The sequence below is a fragment of the Physella acuta genome, unplaced genomic scaffold (assembly GCF_028476545.2).
Source record: "Physella acuta isolate Inbredline_101_S28 unplaced genomic scaffold, ASM2847654v3 ptg000189l, whole genome shotgun sequence".
NCBI lineage: Eukaryota > Metazoa > Mollusca > Gastropoda > Physidae > Physella > Physella acuta.
Genome location: NW_026731708.1, coordinates 144,393 through 163,389, shown reverse-complemented (window position 1 = coordinate 163,389; position 18,997 = coordinate 144,393). Strand labels below are relative to the sequence as shown.

At 34.3% G+C, this 18,997-nt stretch overlaps 2 protein-coding genes across 10 annotated transcripts in view; one reads left to right on the top strand and one right to left on the bottom strand.

The window, feature by feature from the left end:
- Positions 1-4,092, top strand: part of LOC131936830 (EEIG family member 2) — a 63,352-nt gene extending 59,260 nt beyond the window's left edge. For all 6 annotated transcript variants that reach the window (XM_059293913.1, XM_059293914.1, XM_059293918.1 and 3 more), the window contains one exon: positions 487-4,092. In XM_059293913.1, coding sequence (XP_059149896.1) covers positions 487-539 — 53 coding nt within the window. In that variant the 3' untranslated portion in view covers positions 540-4,092. The remainder of the gene's footprint in view (positions 1-486) is intronic.
- LOC131936829 (divergent protein kinase domain 1B) lies at positions 4,053-16,476 on the bottom strand. 4 transcript variants are annotated; one of them, XM_059293908.1, is made up of 9 exons: positions 16,365-16,476; positions 13,613-13,733; positions 13,037-13,100; positions 12,516-12,641; positions 11,880-11,987; positions 11,256-11,459; positions 10,384-10,458; positions 9,964-10,193; positions 4,053-9,318 (listed from the first exon to the last, which is right to left on the bottom strand). In XM_059293908.1, the coding sequence occupies exons 2-9, from the start codon at positions 13,639-13,641 to the stop codon at positions 8,901-8,903; spliced, it is 1,254 nt and encodes a 417-aa protein (XP_059149891.1). In that variant the 5' UTR covers positions 13,642-13,733; positions 16,365-16,476; the 3' UTR covers positions 4,053-8,900. The 4 variants fall into 4 exon arrangements, with proteins under 4 accessions (XP_059149891.1, XP_059149893.1, XP_059149892.1 ...); XM_059293910.1 differs by lacking the exon at positions 13,037-13,100 and adding an exon at positions 12,837-12,894; XM_059293909.1 differs by lacking the exon at positions 16,365-16,476 and adding an exon at positions 13,834-13,868.
- Positions 16,477-18,997: the final 2,521 nt, after the last annotated feature.

The following is an 18,997-nucleotide window of genomic DNA, read 5'->3' as shown; positions in this document are numbered from 1 at the left end:
TTTGTGGTTCCTCCTATTTGGGTGGACTTTTTATTTTTTGATTAGGTGTTGTGTTTAATTTTCTAACAATTTCTTTTCATCTTTTGCTTATGTGTTGTGTTTAAGTTGCTAAACTGTTTCATCTTTTGCTTATGTGTTGTGTTTAAGTTGCTAAACTGTTTCATCTTTTGCTTATGTGTTGTGTTTAAGTTGCTAAACTGTTTCATCTTTTGCTTATGTGTTGTGTTTAAGTTGCTAAACTGTTTCATCTTTTGCTTATGTGTTGTGTTTAAGTTGCTAAACTGTTTCATCTTTTGCTTATGTGTTGTGTTTAAGTTGCTAAACTGTTTCATCTTTTGCTTATGTGTTGTGTTTAAGTTGCTAAACTGTTTCATCTTTTGCTTATGTGTTGTGTTTAAGTTGCTAAACTGTTTCATCTTTTGCTTATGTGTTGTGTTTAAGTTGCTAAACTGTTTCATCTTTTTTCATTTTCATGCCTGGTCACAGCGTCAGGGCTGCAGCTCTTAGTTCAAAAGGACGGGACAATGGCCCTAAGATAGGTTCTCAAGGCCACTCACAGATGGCCATATGAGAGATTGTCAAGGCCGGCCACTCTCATTATCATCTCATCCAGTGCGTGTGGCTGATGTGTGGGAATTGTTTGTGTACTCCAGCATAAGATAGTCACATGACATGCGGATGACTTGGTGAGTCACATGACATGTGGATGACTTGGTGAGTCACATGACATGCAGATGACTTGGTGAGTCACATGACATGCGGATGACTTGGTGAATCACATGACATGCGGATGACTTGGTGAATCACGTGACATGCGGATGACTTGGTGAGTCACATGACAGATGACTTGTTAAGTCACATGACACACAGATGACTTTGTGGTAGGAGTGTCCAGGTATCAAGTGTTGGGAAACTCCAGCCAGTCTTTGTAAGGCCATGTAACCAACTCTGACACACCGTCACCCCAATAGACACCTAAGGCACAGATAACCCTGTAACAAGGCTATTGATGAAAGACCTTACACTAATTTGATGCAAGACTTTGTCTACATCAGCTACACAAGTTGTGAGAATTTAAGTACCAAAAAGTTTGTTTGTTCACAATCATCGCTGCTTCATATTTTTAGTATACGCAAATTTGATGCCAGTGGCTAAATCAAAGGAAGTGAAGAAGGGGCGGATGATATTTAACTTGCCATAGAAGGGGCGGATGATATTTAACTTGCCATAGAAGGGGCGGATGATATTTAACTTGCCATAGAAGGGGCGGATGATATTTAACTTGCCATAGAAGGGGCGGATGATATTTAACTTGCCATAGAAGGGGCGGATGATATTTAACTTGCCATAGAAGGGGCGGATGATATTTAACTTGCCAGTACAAACCATTGGTCAGTTGCTGTGTTGAATATGTGGAGTCTTATCAGTGCTAAAATAGTGCAATCTACTAGTTATTTTTGCATGTAAAGTTTGTCTCTTTAAATTTTCTAACAAGTCTTTTTTAAGTGTGTTTAGATTGATGGTGACAAATTGCATTAGCTCTAATTGACTAGACTTAATTGGACATTGAAAATTTAATGGAAGAAACTTAAATTTAAAATAATTATCAGCTACAAAAGATGATTGATTACATAAAGAAAGATAAATCAAATTAAGGACAATAACTTGAATATGCATTGTGTGTCTTTATTTTAATTTTGGGGGGAACAAAAAACATTTCTGTTGACAATGTATGAACATGTTCACTTTAACCAAGATCAAATTATGCTGAACATTTGGGTCAGCATTTAACCAAGGATAATTTTATCTGGTTTTGTTTAAGATCAAAGAGAGCTACATCATGGGGCATTTCCTGTTTATCATTGTATGATGTCCATAATTTATGCACGTATGATGTACATCATAAGGTAACATTCAGAGAGTAGGTTGTAGAACTTGGTTTATTTTGGTTTTATGTTTTTGTACAAAGAGCTTTATAGGATATTTGTATGATGTATGTACATATGGGATGAGATGGGTGGTTATAACCATCTTTACTTGATCATGTACGTGGTTACTACCATCTTCATGACTATTGCTTACCTTGCACAGTTTCATTTCAGTCTGAAATATGCAAAGACTATTAAATATCTTATCTGTCCTATATTCTTCCTGCTTGAAAACACAATTTTAATTGCTAAAAGTGGACAGTACAGTATGGTTACAAGATATGTTGGGGGGGGGGGGGGGGGGGGTGCACCATATAGACAACCAAGAATGTCCCAAAGGATTCTTTGTTAAGATGAACCGAAATAAAGTGACTTTTGGATCTAAAGTTGTGTTTTTGCTGTTGATGTAGCTACCTTCTCTTTAGTGTTGATGTAGCTACCTTCTCTTTAGTGTTGATGTAGCTACCTTCTCTTTAGTGTTGATGCTAGTGATGTACTTACTATCTCTGTGATGCATTTCATCATATCTATACCCCTGCTGTACAAACTCAACTTCAGCACTGGTGTCATTAGTTTTCTAGTACAGCTCTAAGTTAGTGCACAACTATTCCTGTACAAGTCAGTTGTCTGCCCTCTGAATGTGTTGCTGGAGTGGGTTGTCTGCTCCTGATGTTACAGATCAAAGAAATATTCCATCCATAGGAATGTGTGGGGTTCATGAAATCCATTTCAGTATTTCTTAAACTTATAGCAAAACATTTTGTTACTTTTTTTTTTAATGTAGACTTTACTGTAAGTGAGAAGGAATTTTAGTGTACACCAAAAAAAAATATTTTTTTATAAAACTGAAATCTGCAATATTTTTACTTCAATTGATTAAATCTGAAATTTTGTGTGAGATGTACATTTTCTTAATATGGACATGTATTTAATAAACCTAAAACATCAGATGTCACAAAATTATAACAGCTGATGTTTATGTGGAAATATTGAGGCTCTAGTTCATCTGTACTTAATGAATTTCCACAAACTTCAATTTTCTGCTATAGCTCTGATCTTATCAGGGGTTCTATACACTTAGCATCTGTTCATTGAAAATGTTTAGCTGATTCACTCAGTAAATTACAGTGATGTTCATTGAAAATGGTTTGCTAATTCATACAGTAAATCACAACGATGTTCATACGTTGGTTTTCAAATCTGGCTCACCTTTATACATAGTTTGACATTGTAATTTTCACAAAATTGTAAGCAAGAGATCAAAGATTAAAATATTTTGTGTCAATAAAGGGACACAAACTAGCAGCAAATGTAAATATACCAGAGTTAATGTGCTTGCATCATGAGATATATAGTTTTGGTTTCTTCCCATCAATTGTGTAACATTAGAGGCCATTTCATTAGTTTTAATAGGCAGCTGATTTGATTTTGTTCATGTGCTCTAGATCAGTTGTTGAATAGAAAGTGATTTTTTTTTTATGCAAAATATTTTTTCAGAGCAGTTTTTATAGTTTAGAAATTAGCATAAATGTTTTTTACCAAATTTTTTTTTTTTTGCAGTTATATTGAGAAATATAAAATTCATGTAAAAAGGCCAAATTTTATTTTGATAATGTTCCTCTTAATAAATATATTTTACAGCTTTATTTCAAATGTATCATGTAAATATAGTGTCTACTTGTGTTTTAAGTCAAAAATATACTTCAATTATAGTGTCAGTTTTTGTTTTAGCTGTGCTGATGAAATGAGTATACTTTCAAGCAATAGCTAAAACAATTTTTTTAAATCAATTTTGATATGAAATGTAAAAAACAAAATCAGATGGAGCAATAATGAAACAATTTTTTTATACTACTATTGAGATAGAAGTCTCTTATGTCCCCTCACACCATATTCAGTTAAGTCTTGTGATAAAAAGAATGCAAAGCCTTATCACTAATTCTGTGCTTGTCAACACTATCCGATGATTTAGCCATATGAAAAGATTTGTTAAAAATGTACATTTTTTTCAGTCTTGTAGAAAATATTTTATTGTCATGATTTTTGAAAACTAAATTTTATAGAAAAAAATGAATGTTTTGTTTATCTTACTGAAAATAAAAACCACATTTTTTTAAATGGGTGTTTTAATGAATGAATTGAAATAACAAACTTGTGGCATCTAAAAATTTGTTTATTAGAACAAAATGTATACACCTTAAATCACAGCACACATCCCAACCCTATTCAAGTTAAATATTTCACGGCAACATTAATAGTTGTTTTCATTAACATTGAAACACAATTAAACCAACAAAATATTACAAGTTGTCACAAATAATTCAGGCGTGACAAACACACATTATGGTCACTGAACCGGTCACAAGCACAAAGATGAACTTGAACATTGTATAAGTTAATACTTCATGTCTGAATACACAAGGGGCAGCTATCCCTTATCATGACTTATGCTGAAGTTTAAAAACTGACCCCAGATGCTACACCTGTGTTAACCCTTAAGGCAATACAAGACTTCGTAGAACACAAAACCCCAGCAATACCCTTATATAATTTGGTGGTTTCTTAAATTATTAATAACCAAAAATACATTTGTAAAAAAAAATAATACCAACACTGCACATGAGTCCATTAAGTGCCTTCAGATAACTCTTATACTCCAGGCCTACTTTAAAAAACTTATACTTGTAAAGTATGGTTAGCCACAAAAACAAATTGACAAGTGTAAGATTTAATGAATTTATCCATTGTCACTTTGATAAAATATAAATGCAATTATTTTAAATGCAGCACAATTTGAAAAAAGATATTTTTATCAATACAAAGTTGGCACTCCCATTGTCATTAATCACCTTATTGACAAATTTAGCTTCAAATACAAAGATAAACTTAATTTGAAAATAAACATGATAGCTGGTTTCAACATTTTGGAAAATTAAATTTTGTTTTAGTTTTATAACGTGTAGTCTTCAGTAATATACTTTGGAATTGACATAACTTCTAAAAACATCTTTAACACTTTACCCACACAATTTGATCAAAGCTCAACCATTAAAATATACACAAGGGAAATCAAGCAATTTAAATAATTGAAAAGGCTAAACACCCAAAAAAAGTTATAAACAGCTCTACAATATCACACACCAGTATATGAGAGCAGAAAATCATAACAGTAACGATCTAGAGATGGGAGGTTACCTATCTAGATTCTAACAGAGGAAAGCATGGAAAACTTTAAAATGTCCTACTACACAGGGCAACATATTGAACCAACTGGGTAAACAAAGGGAGATAATAAATCTATGTAGCAGTACAAGAGTTGGGTGATAATACATCCTCACAAAAACCTACATCAGACAAGGCTCAATATTTGACTAGCTGGTCAGTGACATCATGTTATAATCATGTTAAAGAAAAGTCTGCTAGGGTGGCAAGAGAAATCTTCAGACTAGAATTTGTTGTTTCAGTTAACAGACTGCACTTACTGCTTGGATTAAATCCCTGCTTTTTTTTGTTTTAAAAACTATTGTCCTTACAAAAAGAAATGTTTAAATATTTAAACATCTCTGTCACATTACTATAACTTTTAAAAACATTTCTTAAAAACTGGCTTTTGCCTTGTGGATTAGAGGCAATTAGAGATGGTTACAGTTAAGATACAGCAACTCCCATGGTCAAGAAAGTCAGCACAAAAAGTGCTATTAAAAGCCAACATTTGAAATAAAATAATACACTTTTTTTAAAAATTCACTTAGATTTAGATCTTATTTTGACAAACAAAATTAAAATTTTCATCCGTTTTAAAAAGTTGTATCCAATTAAAATGTATACATTACCTAGCTGGGACGAATATGTGAGGAAAAGTTCAAACAGGACAAATCACATTTTGTCTTAATTAGCAAAATATGCATGGTATTCAAATCTATCTTAATTAGCAAAATATGCATGGTATTCAAATGTATCTTAATTAGCAATTTATGCATGGTATTCAAATGTAAGTCTCGGATCATCAAATGAGATGTTTTTATCAGTAGGAATAAATCTATGTACCATAAAATTTAATAAGTTAATGACTTGAAAATGTTTTTACAGGTTAATGACTTAAAAATGTTTTTACAGGTTAATGAGTTTACTTGGCCTCTAAAATTCTTTAAAAAAACTGGTATAAAATATATTAGTTAAATGCAATTAAATAAAATCAATGTTCACGAGATGTAAAAATGTTCAGTTTTATTTTTTACACCTCAAACACAGGTATTAAACAACTTGCTCTGTTGGACATGGCAAGCACTACAAACTTTGTCCAAACCACAATGTCTACATGACAACATTCATCTGATAAAATACATTGTTTTATAAGGGTGAGACACAACTAGACAATCTAAAGGGTACAAGTTGGTCAAACAGAAGCACCAACAAGGTGTTTAACAGATGGCTGGAGCCTTAATTAAATATTTTAGTATTAAAAAAGTTAGTCCTCTTGATTGTAATAACTCATAATCCTACAAATTTTTGCATAAAAGATTTACCTCACTTTTAAAAACCCAATTCTGCTAACAAATATAACAAAATCTTCACGGTGAAGGTAGCAATGTGTATCTATAAATATCTGTTTCATAAGTTGATTGGTAACATCTTGTATTTATTAGACTATTATATTGCTTTAAAGACAACAATCAAATGCTTCATTTCAAAAGTTAACATATTACGGAAGCTTTGTTGATCTAATTTCCATGGCAACATGACTAGAACCACAAGGTAGCTAAAGCAAAGACAACAAAGCAAGGAATGTAAAATACCCATCTTGAAACCTCTTACATCCCCAAGACATTGAAACTCCTTACATTGTCAAGTTACTGTGGACAAAACCTGTTTAAATAATTTTACACAAATAATTGTAAAAATGTCACCAAACACAGTTTGCCCTTATTTTTTACATGACAAACATATTTGAAAAAATAGCCCTCCCTTATTCCCACAAGGGCTAGAAATTTTTAAACTGCAATCACACACAACTCAACCCAAACCACTCATCAAACTAAAGTCAATAGCCATACAAGCTTAACCGGAGAATTTGTTGCGTGCAACATTTTGCTGTTTTTATCCTTACAATGTATACAACATTGGGTTGTTTGTCTGTGAAATGTTTGTGTAACATGTGGCAGATTGTATCCAAAAGTTGTGCCCAACATTTAGCAGTCTGAGAATGTAGAACTGCACCAGAAAGTGTTTCATGGCATAAAAATTGTTCCCCATCACCACTTACAACAGATACAGTTTTAGATAAAAATTATCAAATAAATTAATTTGGAAGTTTGGGACTTGAATACACAACAAGCGAAAATCTCTTCGATAATTATAAACAAATACTTGTAAAAAACTGTAGTTAAAAATAAATACTCGTACTAGCTTTAACAGTCCAGTCAACTTAAATTCTCTGTCTGCAAGATGGATTTCTACATTTATTTTGATGTCTTCTAGTACATTCTAACAGATCTCTGGTCAAATAGTAGACTATTTCCTCAGCTTGTATTGTTGGTAGCTTAGACAAGCAAACACATGAACAAAGATTGTCTTCTTTATAGAAAATCTAAAAGAACTTGATGCACAATGCCAACACCAGCATTATAAAAACATTCATTTAAAAAAGTCATTTGTTCTTAAAATGTTGAAAATTGTTAAAAATGTATTAAAATGAAAATTTGAAAGAAAAATTTCATTGTCATTTGCATTTTTTAAGTTGAGAGAACACATCAACATCATGGCAATAGGTGAAACAGTATCAAGTTTAGACGAGTCAGCTTTGTTATGTAAGTATTTCAGGCAACAACTAATTATGGAATTAATTCAAAAAGATTAAGGGGATGCACTAATGAGAAAGTAAAAACCCACATTTTTTTACAAGTGAATTCTAATATTGTATAGTTAGCAAAGCATTTTTCAGACTGGGAATTAATGGTATCACAATACACTACATATTCTCTAGCTAGATCTAATAACTGTATCATAATTGCTCTAACATCACATATTTTGTATGATTTGAAAGCTGTTTTGAAGTTTTCATATTAAATCTAATTTTGAAAATTGTTTGGTCGTTTAGTATTTCCTTTAATGTTCAAAACAAAGTTAAAGATTTTTAAAAAGCTCTGGATGTAAAATTTTAAAAAGTAGAAAACAAAAGTGCACCCCCCCCCCTTACTAAATGGGACTCATAACACTTTGGATTTTTAGTATAACTATACAGAAAACTTCATCAAAAACCAATTTTCCTTAAAAAAACCAACTTACATTTAACCTTATAAGAATAGACACATAAAAAACAGGTCAAAACAACTGCTTAACTAGAAGATCAATTTGGTTGAAGTAAGGACCAGTAACTCTGCTACAAGGGCTAGAACTTCCTAAACTATTGAATTCATCCCCAACAATAAACAAGTGTGTGATTACCTTCTTGTACAAAACATTTGAAGATGGACAAACAACTGCAGACAAGGGTTGCAGTCAACTCATAGCAGATCATAAATAGAAGAATAAAAGTGTTTAAACAAAGTTCACCCATATGTTTGTAAAACTTTATGTGGCATAAGTATAAGATAAGAAGAATAAAAACTGTTTGGAATAATTACTCGTATTATTGACAATTTTAGAAAAATAAACTAATTTGACTCAATGGCGAAATGCTTGTATTGTGAGTTCAGTTTAAGTTTTTTTTAAATTAGTCAAACCTAAAAACTGTTTTTATTGTAAAGCCAAAACCTCAGTATTTAAAGTTAAGTGGAGATAATAAAAACATAAAAAGAAACTGACCTATATTTTCTTTACAAATTTTGTATCTTAAAAAACCCTGAGTTTTTTATCTGAGGCTAACAAACTTGAGGTTAATTTACCTAAATGTTTACAGCATCAGAAGTTTTAAAAAAGTCATGCATTAAAAATTTGGAAAAAATTAAAACATCTCTGGAATAAAGATCCTAATCATTTTTTTTCATACTGAATTGTGTTCCATAATATACTTTTTAAATCAATAATTACAACGGAATGGAGCAAATCAGCTTTTAGGGAGTACGAGGACATACCCTGACATCTATGTATCAGCCGCATCAGGCCAGGCTTGAGCAGGCGGGGTGCATCAAAGAGCAGATAATCCTCCATTATATCACAGATGTAAGCCAGAGTTGGGCGCACCACCTTGCCAGAGCACTGCTGCGTGCTGTAATCACAGAATGTCTGGCACTGTTTGGTCAGGACACAGTCGTGGGAGTGGTGGCAGGTGATGTTGGACAGGCGGGTGGCCAGCTGCTGACTAGAGAGTAGCATCACTTCCTCGGTGATCACAATCTCAAAGGACCCGAGGTGCAACAGGGTCCTTCCATCTGCATTGCACAGGTGATATCTAAATACAGAAATATAACAACTTCAATCACAATCTCAAAGGACGGGAGATGGAACAGGGTCCTTCCATCTGCATTGCACAGGTGATATCTAAATACAGAAATATAACAACTTCAATCACAATCTCAAAGGACGGGAGGTGCAACAGGGTCCTTCCATCTGCATTGCACAGGTGATATCTAAATACAGAAATATAACAACTTCAATCACAATCTCAAAGGACGGGAGGTGGAACAGGGTCATTCCATCTGCATTGCACAGGTGATATCTAAATACAAAAATATAATCAACACAAAATGAACAAAAACACAAAGATAAAACAAAAGCAATCACATCAACATAAATACTTGAATGTGAAACCTAAAATTACATACATCAATTTAAAAACAAAATATTGGGAATAAATGTACTTAATGGTATGTTTCATGTAAACCTACCAAACTACACAGTAGTGATTGGAGGGCTAAACATGACACATTTATGTAAACCTACCAAACTCTACACATTTTCAAAGCTATGTGTTGAGAAACCCTGACACATTTGAGAATTTGACTTTTTAAAACATGAAAAAAACCAATCAAATTAAATGTTTATAATAAAACCTGCTTAAACAAATTCTACAAAGTTAAGATAACCGAGTTATTACCTGACCCCATCTTTTTCATACATCTCCTCAACAAACTCCAAAAGGCTGAGCATGACCTTTGCCCTATGATGCCAACTAGGCAGTGTCCACCTGTAAGCCTTGGTTGAGAACATGCGCACCGGCCAGGGTGTGTCCTTACGGAACAGGATGCTGCCAGATAACATGTGGGGTCTGTGCCAGACGCTCAGACCACCACATGTGCCATTTAAATGTGGAATCGCAGAGGAACTCTGGGGTAGCGAAAAATTGAACATTGCATCACGCACATCTTTCACGAGGGAAAAAAAGCAAATTCTCTAATACAAATTTTTTATAAATAAAAAAATATATTTTTATATTCCTTCACTTCAAAATGTAGAATTGCCAGCTTTAAAAAAAATGAAACAAACTTTCTACCATGACAAAAGTGGAAATGTGTACCTTTAAGTGGTAGAAGGCTAGAAAATAGGGCTGGTTCAACACACTCCATATACTCTGAGCTTCACCCAAGTTGATCTGTAAGATTGAACAAGTCAGTACAACTGTATCTAGAACTAGTGGATTCACAACTTTTTTATTGCACTACTAAAGTTTTTACAACATGCATCTAGAACTAGTGGATTCACAACTTTTGTTATTTCATTACATAAGTCTTTACAACATGCATCTAATATTAGTGGATTCACAACTTTTTTATTGCACTACTAAAGTCTTTACAACCTGCATCTAGAACTAGTGGATTCACAACTTTTTTATTGCACTACTAAAGCCTTTACAACATGCATCTAGAACTAGTGGATTCACAACTTTTGTTATTTCATCACATAAGTCTTTACAACATGCATCTAGAACTAGTGGATTCACAACTTTTTTATTGCACTACTAAAGTCTTTACAACCTGCATCTAGAACTAGTGGATTCACAACTTTTTTATTGCACTACTAAAGCCTTTACAACATGCATCTAGAACTAGTGGATTCACAACTTTTTTATTGCACTACTAAAGTCTTTACAACCTGCATCTAGAATTAGTGGATTCACAACTTTTTTATTGCACTACTAAAGTCTTTACAACATGCATCTAGAACTAGTGGATTCACAACTTTTTTATTTCACTACTATGGTCTTCACTTGCTGAAGAAACCACTACAACAGTCTTCACTTGCTCAAGACACCACTACAAAAGTCTTCACTTGCTGAAGACACCACTACAAAAGTCTTCACTTGTTGAAGACACCACTACAAAAGTCTTCACTTGCTGAAGACACCACTACAAAAGTCTTGCTGAAGACACCACTAGACTAAGCACAGACCTGACTGTCCCTGTTGATATCAAAGTCATCAAAGATCCTGAGGGTGAGGGGGGCGGAGTCAAAGTCTCCCAGCTGTGTGTGCAGGAAGTCTTCAACCAGAGTGACAAACTGGTTCATCTGTGTGCCCTCACTGATCTGCCTCATCCTCCACGTGCTCAATGGGTTGGACTCAGCAGTCAATACAGTCTGTCCGTTCTGAAAAAACTATTCAACAAAAAAAATGGGTTGGACTCAGTGGTCAATACAGTCTGTCCATTCTGAAAAAACTATTAAAAAAAAAAATTCTAAAATTAATACATTGATCAATACAAATTATTGTTATTTCTAGACACAGACTGGTTTCTTTTATATTCATATGTCAGAGCATGGCATTTTTTATTTTTGAAATGTATAAATGACACATTTTTAGTCAGAATTTCATTAAAGCATTACATCATATTAAATGTGTGGTTAATTGTATACATATCTTGAGATACAAGTAAAAAATACAACCAGTCACAACAATTAAGTAATAAATTAACATCAGTAATGGGCCAGTCTAGTATGAAAATGAACATTTAAAAACTTTTTTAAAACCAATATTGACTCCTTAAGAAATTTAATATGAAAAACAAAGCAACTTACCATCAAGTTTTCATAAGTTTTTATACATGCTCCAATATGCAGCTCCTTAGAGTTACACAGTGCATCACACATGCTACTAGAAACATACTTCTCGTGATACTGCTTGCACTGAGGACATATTTCAAGAAATTTTACATGGCAAAATACATGGCATAGCATACAGACAAGTTCACTCAAAGAGCAAGCCAAAATAATGAAATTTTAAACAAAATGAAAACAGGAAGGTAGAGAATGTTAAGTGAATAGCCCAAAGCTGATTACAATGGAGTGACGTGGTTGTGTCCCCACGCTATACAAAGATCAGGAAGTAGTTTTCTCACTATACTCCACAAGAGGTTCACAGGAATGATGAGAGAATGTCAAGCTGTATTTTAACAAAGCTTGAAAAGGAATTAACAAAACAAAATGGCTGTTGTAAGACAAACCCTTCCCTGAAATATTAGTAGACTTACAATTTTAGTTCAAGAAATGAGATATTTAACTAGAAATTCACATCTTATATATCCCTACCACTTCCTGAAGAAAAAATGTCAGATAAAAAAATGTCCCTACCACTTCCTGAAGAAAAAATGTCAGATAAAAAAATGTCCCTACCACTTCCTGAAGAAAAAATGTCAGATAAAAATATGTCCCTACCACTTCCTGAATGATCTCTGTCTCCAAACACTGGTTGCTTTCCCCAGAGGTCCACCAGATCAATGTTGTCACCAAGAAGCAGACAACAACGCCATAGAGGTGCTTCTGACAAAGCCTGATTCCAACCTGCAAACAAAGCCAGACCCTGCATCAGCTGTACACAGAACATCACTCAATCCAAAGGAAGAAAATACTTTTAAAATACCTTTAATTAAGTTGAATTAAATTTCTTTTTTAAAATCCATATGAAATTCTAATCAGTTTAGATCAATATTTCACTCAAAAGTTTTTATTCATTAACATCAATATTAAAATACTTACGAGTATAATGGTCAACAATTTAATAAGAGAGTCACGTAACAAATGGGGACATCTTATTCTAAAAAAGTAAAAACACAACAAACAAAATTCAATACAAACTCTTTGAAAGAAGAGTTACAAATAAAAGCAAGTGTTTAATGAAACCCAAACAATTGACAGCAACTGGAAACATAACTGGGGTTAAACAACTTCATACATACATGCCACATTTTGACCTTGAAACTGTCTTTAACGATGAAATGATATCTTCGCCGATATATTTTACTGACAAAATACATAGCCATGTTTTATAAAAATTGTGAATGTTTCCAAAATTTTGTTTTGCAATAACATAATATATAATTTATATAATTTGAGATTTCATCCAATTCTTAAATTCAAACAGCATACAAATCTTTTAACTGAATACTTTTAATTGGCCAACAAACATACAACTGCTAAGTAATATAGAGTGTAGTAATTATTTTGCATGTTTTATAGTTCCAATAATATTTCTCGTAATTAATCAATATAACTTTAATGTGACAGATAATCATATCTTTCACTTGATTTACGAGGAATACTATGTTTTCTTAACCTACTTTCAAAAATATTTCAGTAAATTGCATTGATCAAACTAAATAAATTATGTGTCTTCAAATAGTAAAGCAATACTTGTTATAATGTTGCAGTCAATAACTTTGGGTATTTTAAAAAAGTAAAAATCCCATAAAGTTCTTTTCTGAAGAGATACCTTGGCTATTTTATCTATTCGAATCAAAATGACAAACACATACCGATGTCTGAATGTAATCCTTTTAGCCATCAAAATACTTGAAATAGATTGATCTGGACATCATTTAATTAACCTTGTGTATCAACATAACAGAGACAAACTTTTTTATGAATACATCAATTCTGAAAAAAAAAATATTATAAAATGAATTTTTACAACCAAGCCTAACTAAAAAGAAACATATAATACACTTAAAATGGATTAAGATTAAGGCTGACAAACAGAGGAAGTAAATTGTTCCTATGCGAGGCACTTTTCTTCAGGGTGTGCATAGCCGAAATAGCAACATTGGATCATTACTTGAATGGCACAAAAAAACAGAAAAGTCAGTTTTTGCTGGGAAAAAAAGTCAAAAAAGTCACAAAGATATTTTAAGAAATATTTTTATTTAATTGTTGAGAAACTTAAAAAATTTTATGTTTATTGTTGTGGGTATTTTTTTTTTTGCAGCATATTTATAAACTTTAAAAGCATTATGGTTTATCATAAAGCAAAGTGGTCAGGTGCCCGATAGGGCACTTCCCGGCGCCGCAGGCGCGTCAAATTTGGCACGATGGTGGCTTGGGGCGATAGAACACGAGGGCCAGTGATGGTTTGCCGAAAAGTCTACGGAGAGGGGGTCAAAACTGACCTCGACGACCCCCCTTGAAATTTTGTGAGGTGGTAGGAGAACGCCTTGGGGTGTCACAAAAAACTCGCCATGTCCGGGAAAATTCGGTAAATGGGTCAAAACTGACCAGTCGTATTTCCCTATATAATCTTTGTATTTTATGGGAAAAACAGAGGGTGATTTCAAAACGGATTTTAGGGCACTTAACGTCTTTACATGTGGCTAATTTATTGCATGCTCTTAGGTAGATGGCTTGACCTATAAGGAAAACTGTCGGTTTCACTCAAAGCCCTCGACGAGGGCTAAAAAGTGACAGCGAGTGAAATTCTCTTTATATGAGCTCTATTACGAAAAAAAATTTCCTCCGACGACCCCCCTTGAAATTTTTTGAGGTGGTAGGAGAATGCCTTGGGGTGTCACAAAAAACTCGCCATGTCCGGGAAAATTCGGTAAATGGGTTAAAACTGACCAGTCGTATTTCCCTATATAATCTTTGTATTTTATGGGAAAAACAGAGGGTAATTTCAACAAAGATTTCAGGGTATATCTTTGTATAACTGGCTGATTTTTCGTACACACCTCTATATTGTATTGAAAAACTGTTGGTCAGACTCAAAGCCCTCGAAGAGGGCTAAAAATGACTGCGAATTAAATTCTCACTATACGAGATTTGGTCATTTTGTCTATGAACAGGGGAGGTAACTTTTTAATGTAATAATTTTAAAATATTTTGTATACTCTTTTGAAGGAAAAAACAAAAATCATAAAGTATAGCAGTGTTTTAAATAGATATTTTGTTATAAATTAAGTTTTGCATTGTACTGAAATTGTAAAAATTAATTCCGAAAATTAATATAATATTTGATTGATACTATTAAGAAAGCCCTTGCAGTTCTAATAACCTTGCGAGTTGTAAGTCTGCGAATATTCCATCAATATTTGAGTGACATGAAATTACTCCACTCCATATATTTAGGCCCTAAGTATTTAACTGACAAATAGCCCGTCTCAACAAACTCCACCAAAACAAACTGGCGGCGACAAAGTCTCCTAATGATATTCAGTATTAGATTTATAAAAATTGTGTTTGTGATGTTGATCAGTCTTCTGTGTTCAGTCAATCTGTTTTTACAGAAAAATTTTTTATTAAACAGATGGTTTACTGGTATACGATGTAAATATTTTGTACCAATTTGAAAATATGCTTGTATGCATTTGTGTGAGCAGTTGCTAGTAAAAATGATAATTAAAAGTACTGTAACACATCAACCTCAACTTTTGTTACGTTTATTTAGTTAAATACCCAGTAGCAAAAAATAAATTACAAAAGAAATTTTGGCACATCATTGTGTTTTGCATATGTGGTCAGAAAAGGTAATTGAACTATTGGTGCTGTGAGTTGAGGGCAGCAAGTCAGATTAACAACGTCTTTATTCCTTTTCACATTAATTTAAAAACATGAAAACATTCTATTAAATTCTATTAAATATTAGATGTCTAGTGGAATTAAAGCCTACACACTTCATACTAAATATTTATTTAATACATAAAAGTATTAACAAATTCCAAGCAAATACACATTTATGACTTTTTTTTCCTGTGACTATTTTCTGTGTTTGTTTTTCCTGTGACTTTTTTTCATACAATCACTGAACCCCACCAGTTTCAACAAACACTTCTTAATTTTAATACTTAACAACTAGTTACCTAGTAAAAAAAAAAATCAGTATAGTATTTAGATTTAGTATCAGTGGTGCTATTCTATTGTAAACACTATGTATTTACTATTTAAATTTTAAGCCCTGACAAAATCCAATTGTGAATCATGAGTTGAGTCAAGTTGAATGTGTGTCTTGATCTCAGCAAGAACCCACTTAAGAGGCTTAGACTGAAAAACTCATTGAACCCGGGTTATTGTTAAGAACCACAGATCTAGATCTAGAATCTAGATCTAGACTAGATCAATGTGTGAATGACTGAATGTCATCATTATGTCTAGATCTAGATCTAGTAGACTAGAGGCCTATGAAAAAATAATTAAAAATAAAAATGCCATTACAGCACGGATGTATGAATAAATGAAAATTGAAAATGAATAGCCTTGTTGTATATTTATAGTATGTAGATCTATATATTTACTTACTATTTAGATCTAAAAGCTAGATTATGGTCTATGAGTACTAAATCTAGACTAGATCTAGATCTACATGTCATGTAGTGTCTAGAATCTAGATCTAGATCTAGATCTAAATCCATGCATACCAAAAAGTCTTTTCAATGCTACGTAACCGAATGAACACTGTTCATACAACACCTAAGAACTCTTTTGTCAGCGATGTTTAGAAAAATAACATTAAGTTATGTAAAAAAAGGTTGCTAGACCAATAATAATTTTCGGGGATTGGGATGGTGGGCGGAAACTGGTAAAAGTATATAGATTCTATTTTCAATATAAATTATATTTCGTATATATGGGAAGATGGAACTAAAAGCAGTGGCGTAGCGAGGTCGGGTGTCACCCGGTGCGGCACTTAATGGTGTCACCCCCCCCCCCCAGAGGCGTAGCGACTCTTCCCGGGGACAAACTTTAAATTTTCGATTTGCATCCCCCCCCCCTCGAACTTGATTTGCACACCCCCCCCCCCCTCAAATTTTTTTTCTATATATTTTACTATTTTTGCCTTGGTGTCACCCCCCTAAATGGTTTCACCCGCCCCCCCCCACCCTCGCTACGCCTCTGACTAAAAGTCACAATTATGTCTGTTTGACCGCCTTTAGGGTAAATCAAAACACATACTGTGCCAGACCCACAACTTCAAGAAGAAACTCACGACTCTACTAACAAGTAGCAATGTTTCTTCCAGACTTTTTTTCTCCGGAGGGGGCTGGGGGGGGGGGGGGCACTTGAAATTTTAGGTGCGGCGGACTAACGTTTCCGGGGGAAGGGGGGGGGGGGACAATGTTTAATGTATATATTTTCTATATACATTCCATTTCGTTTGGGGGGGGGGTAGACTTTCTTCGGCCCCGAAGAGATGCCAGGGAGAAACACTGTCAAGTAGTTTTCAAATAACTTGGCCTAATAATTACACTCCAGTCCTGCAAATATAATAATTTAAAGTTTCAATAAAAACTTGGGGAAAAACACGTGGAGATGTGTACAGTTTTGAAATAGTTTAATTTATGATTAATATTTTAGAGATAAAAGGACTTTATAGTGTAGTCTACACCCTATCTATGAGTGCTTGTGTTTATATTTTGTGACATGTTTCGTTTCCAAGAGAGTTAATTTTTTTAAGTGTAACTATTAATTATTTTTTTAAAAACTTGATTGCTTCCCCTGATTAACCCCCAATATGCCACAGGGCCTAGTACACATAAAAAGCTTACAGCAACATTGGTGGCGGCCATTTGTGGTAAATGGAAACACTTGTATTGGATGGACATCAGAGGCGTAGCGACCCTTCCCGGCGCCGAGGACAAACTTTCAATTTGGCGCCCCCCTCGGGAACGACCTTTCAATTTTCAATTTGCACCCCCCCCCCATATATATTATATTTATAAAACTGCAGCTAAAATGAGATTTTAATTTGTTTTTCCAACCCATTTTGGCGCCCTCTAACGTCGACGCCCGGGGACATATGTACCCCCCCCCCTCGCTACGCCTCTGATGGACATCGCAACATCTAAATTTAACTACACGCTTCACAGACAGAACCGAGCAATCAACTGGTCATCTATCTGTGACGTAAACACGGACAGTGTTTCTTCCAGACTTTTTTCCCCGGGGGGGCACTTGAAATCTTCGGGGGGGGCGGTAAACTTTCTCCGGGGGGGCGGACACTGTTAAAAGTATATATTTTCTATATAAATTATATAAATTTCATTCCGTTCGGGGGGGCGGTAAAAAAATTTCGGGGGGGCTTCGCCCCCTCCGAAGAGATGCCTGGAAGAAACTCTGAACACGGACGGGAGGTCGGAGGGATGGGGGCCAGAGTTTCTTCTAGGCATCGAAAATTTCAAGTGCACATGGGCGTGTTTTTATTGCATGCTTTTATTTTACTTGATTTCCTCGTGTGGTTCTTTTCAATCAAGAGTCGAAACTTACGAGCACAATTTCAACCACTTTTACCTAACATATTTCTTTCAAACTGGACTTGCGGACCAAGAACAATCGTATTAATAAATTAATTAAAATTAACAAAATAGTAATATGCTTACTAAAAATTTCATTGTGTTTATATTTTCGATTCCAAGAGAGTTAATCCTTTTTTTTTATGGTATAGATTTTTTTTTTTAAACGAAATAGCTTCCCTTTATTTAAAAATATAACACCAAAAAGCTGTCGGCCACTACTGTACTGGTTGCAGACTTTATTCCAGGCGTCTCTTCGGAAGGGCTCCGTCCCCGGTACCCCCCCCCCCCCCCCCACGAACGTAATAGAATTTATATAGAAAATATATACTTTTAACAGTGTCCGCCCCCCCCCCCCCGGAAAATTTAGTGTCCCGTCCCCGTCCCCCCCCCCCCAGAAAAATCAAGTGCCACCCCCCCCCCCCCCCCCCCCCTGAGAAAAAAGTTTGGGAAAAACACTGACTGGTTGTGTCGCATTGGTAAATGGTCGTGGTAAATGGTCGTGGTAAATGGTTGTGGTAAATGGGAACGGTTGTATTGGGTGGACACAGTGCTCTTTTTGTGACGGTATGCACCGGTACGGCGTACCCGCACCTTTTTCGATGTTGGGAAAAAAATATTACTTTTTTTGTATTTTAACGT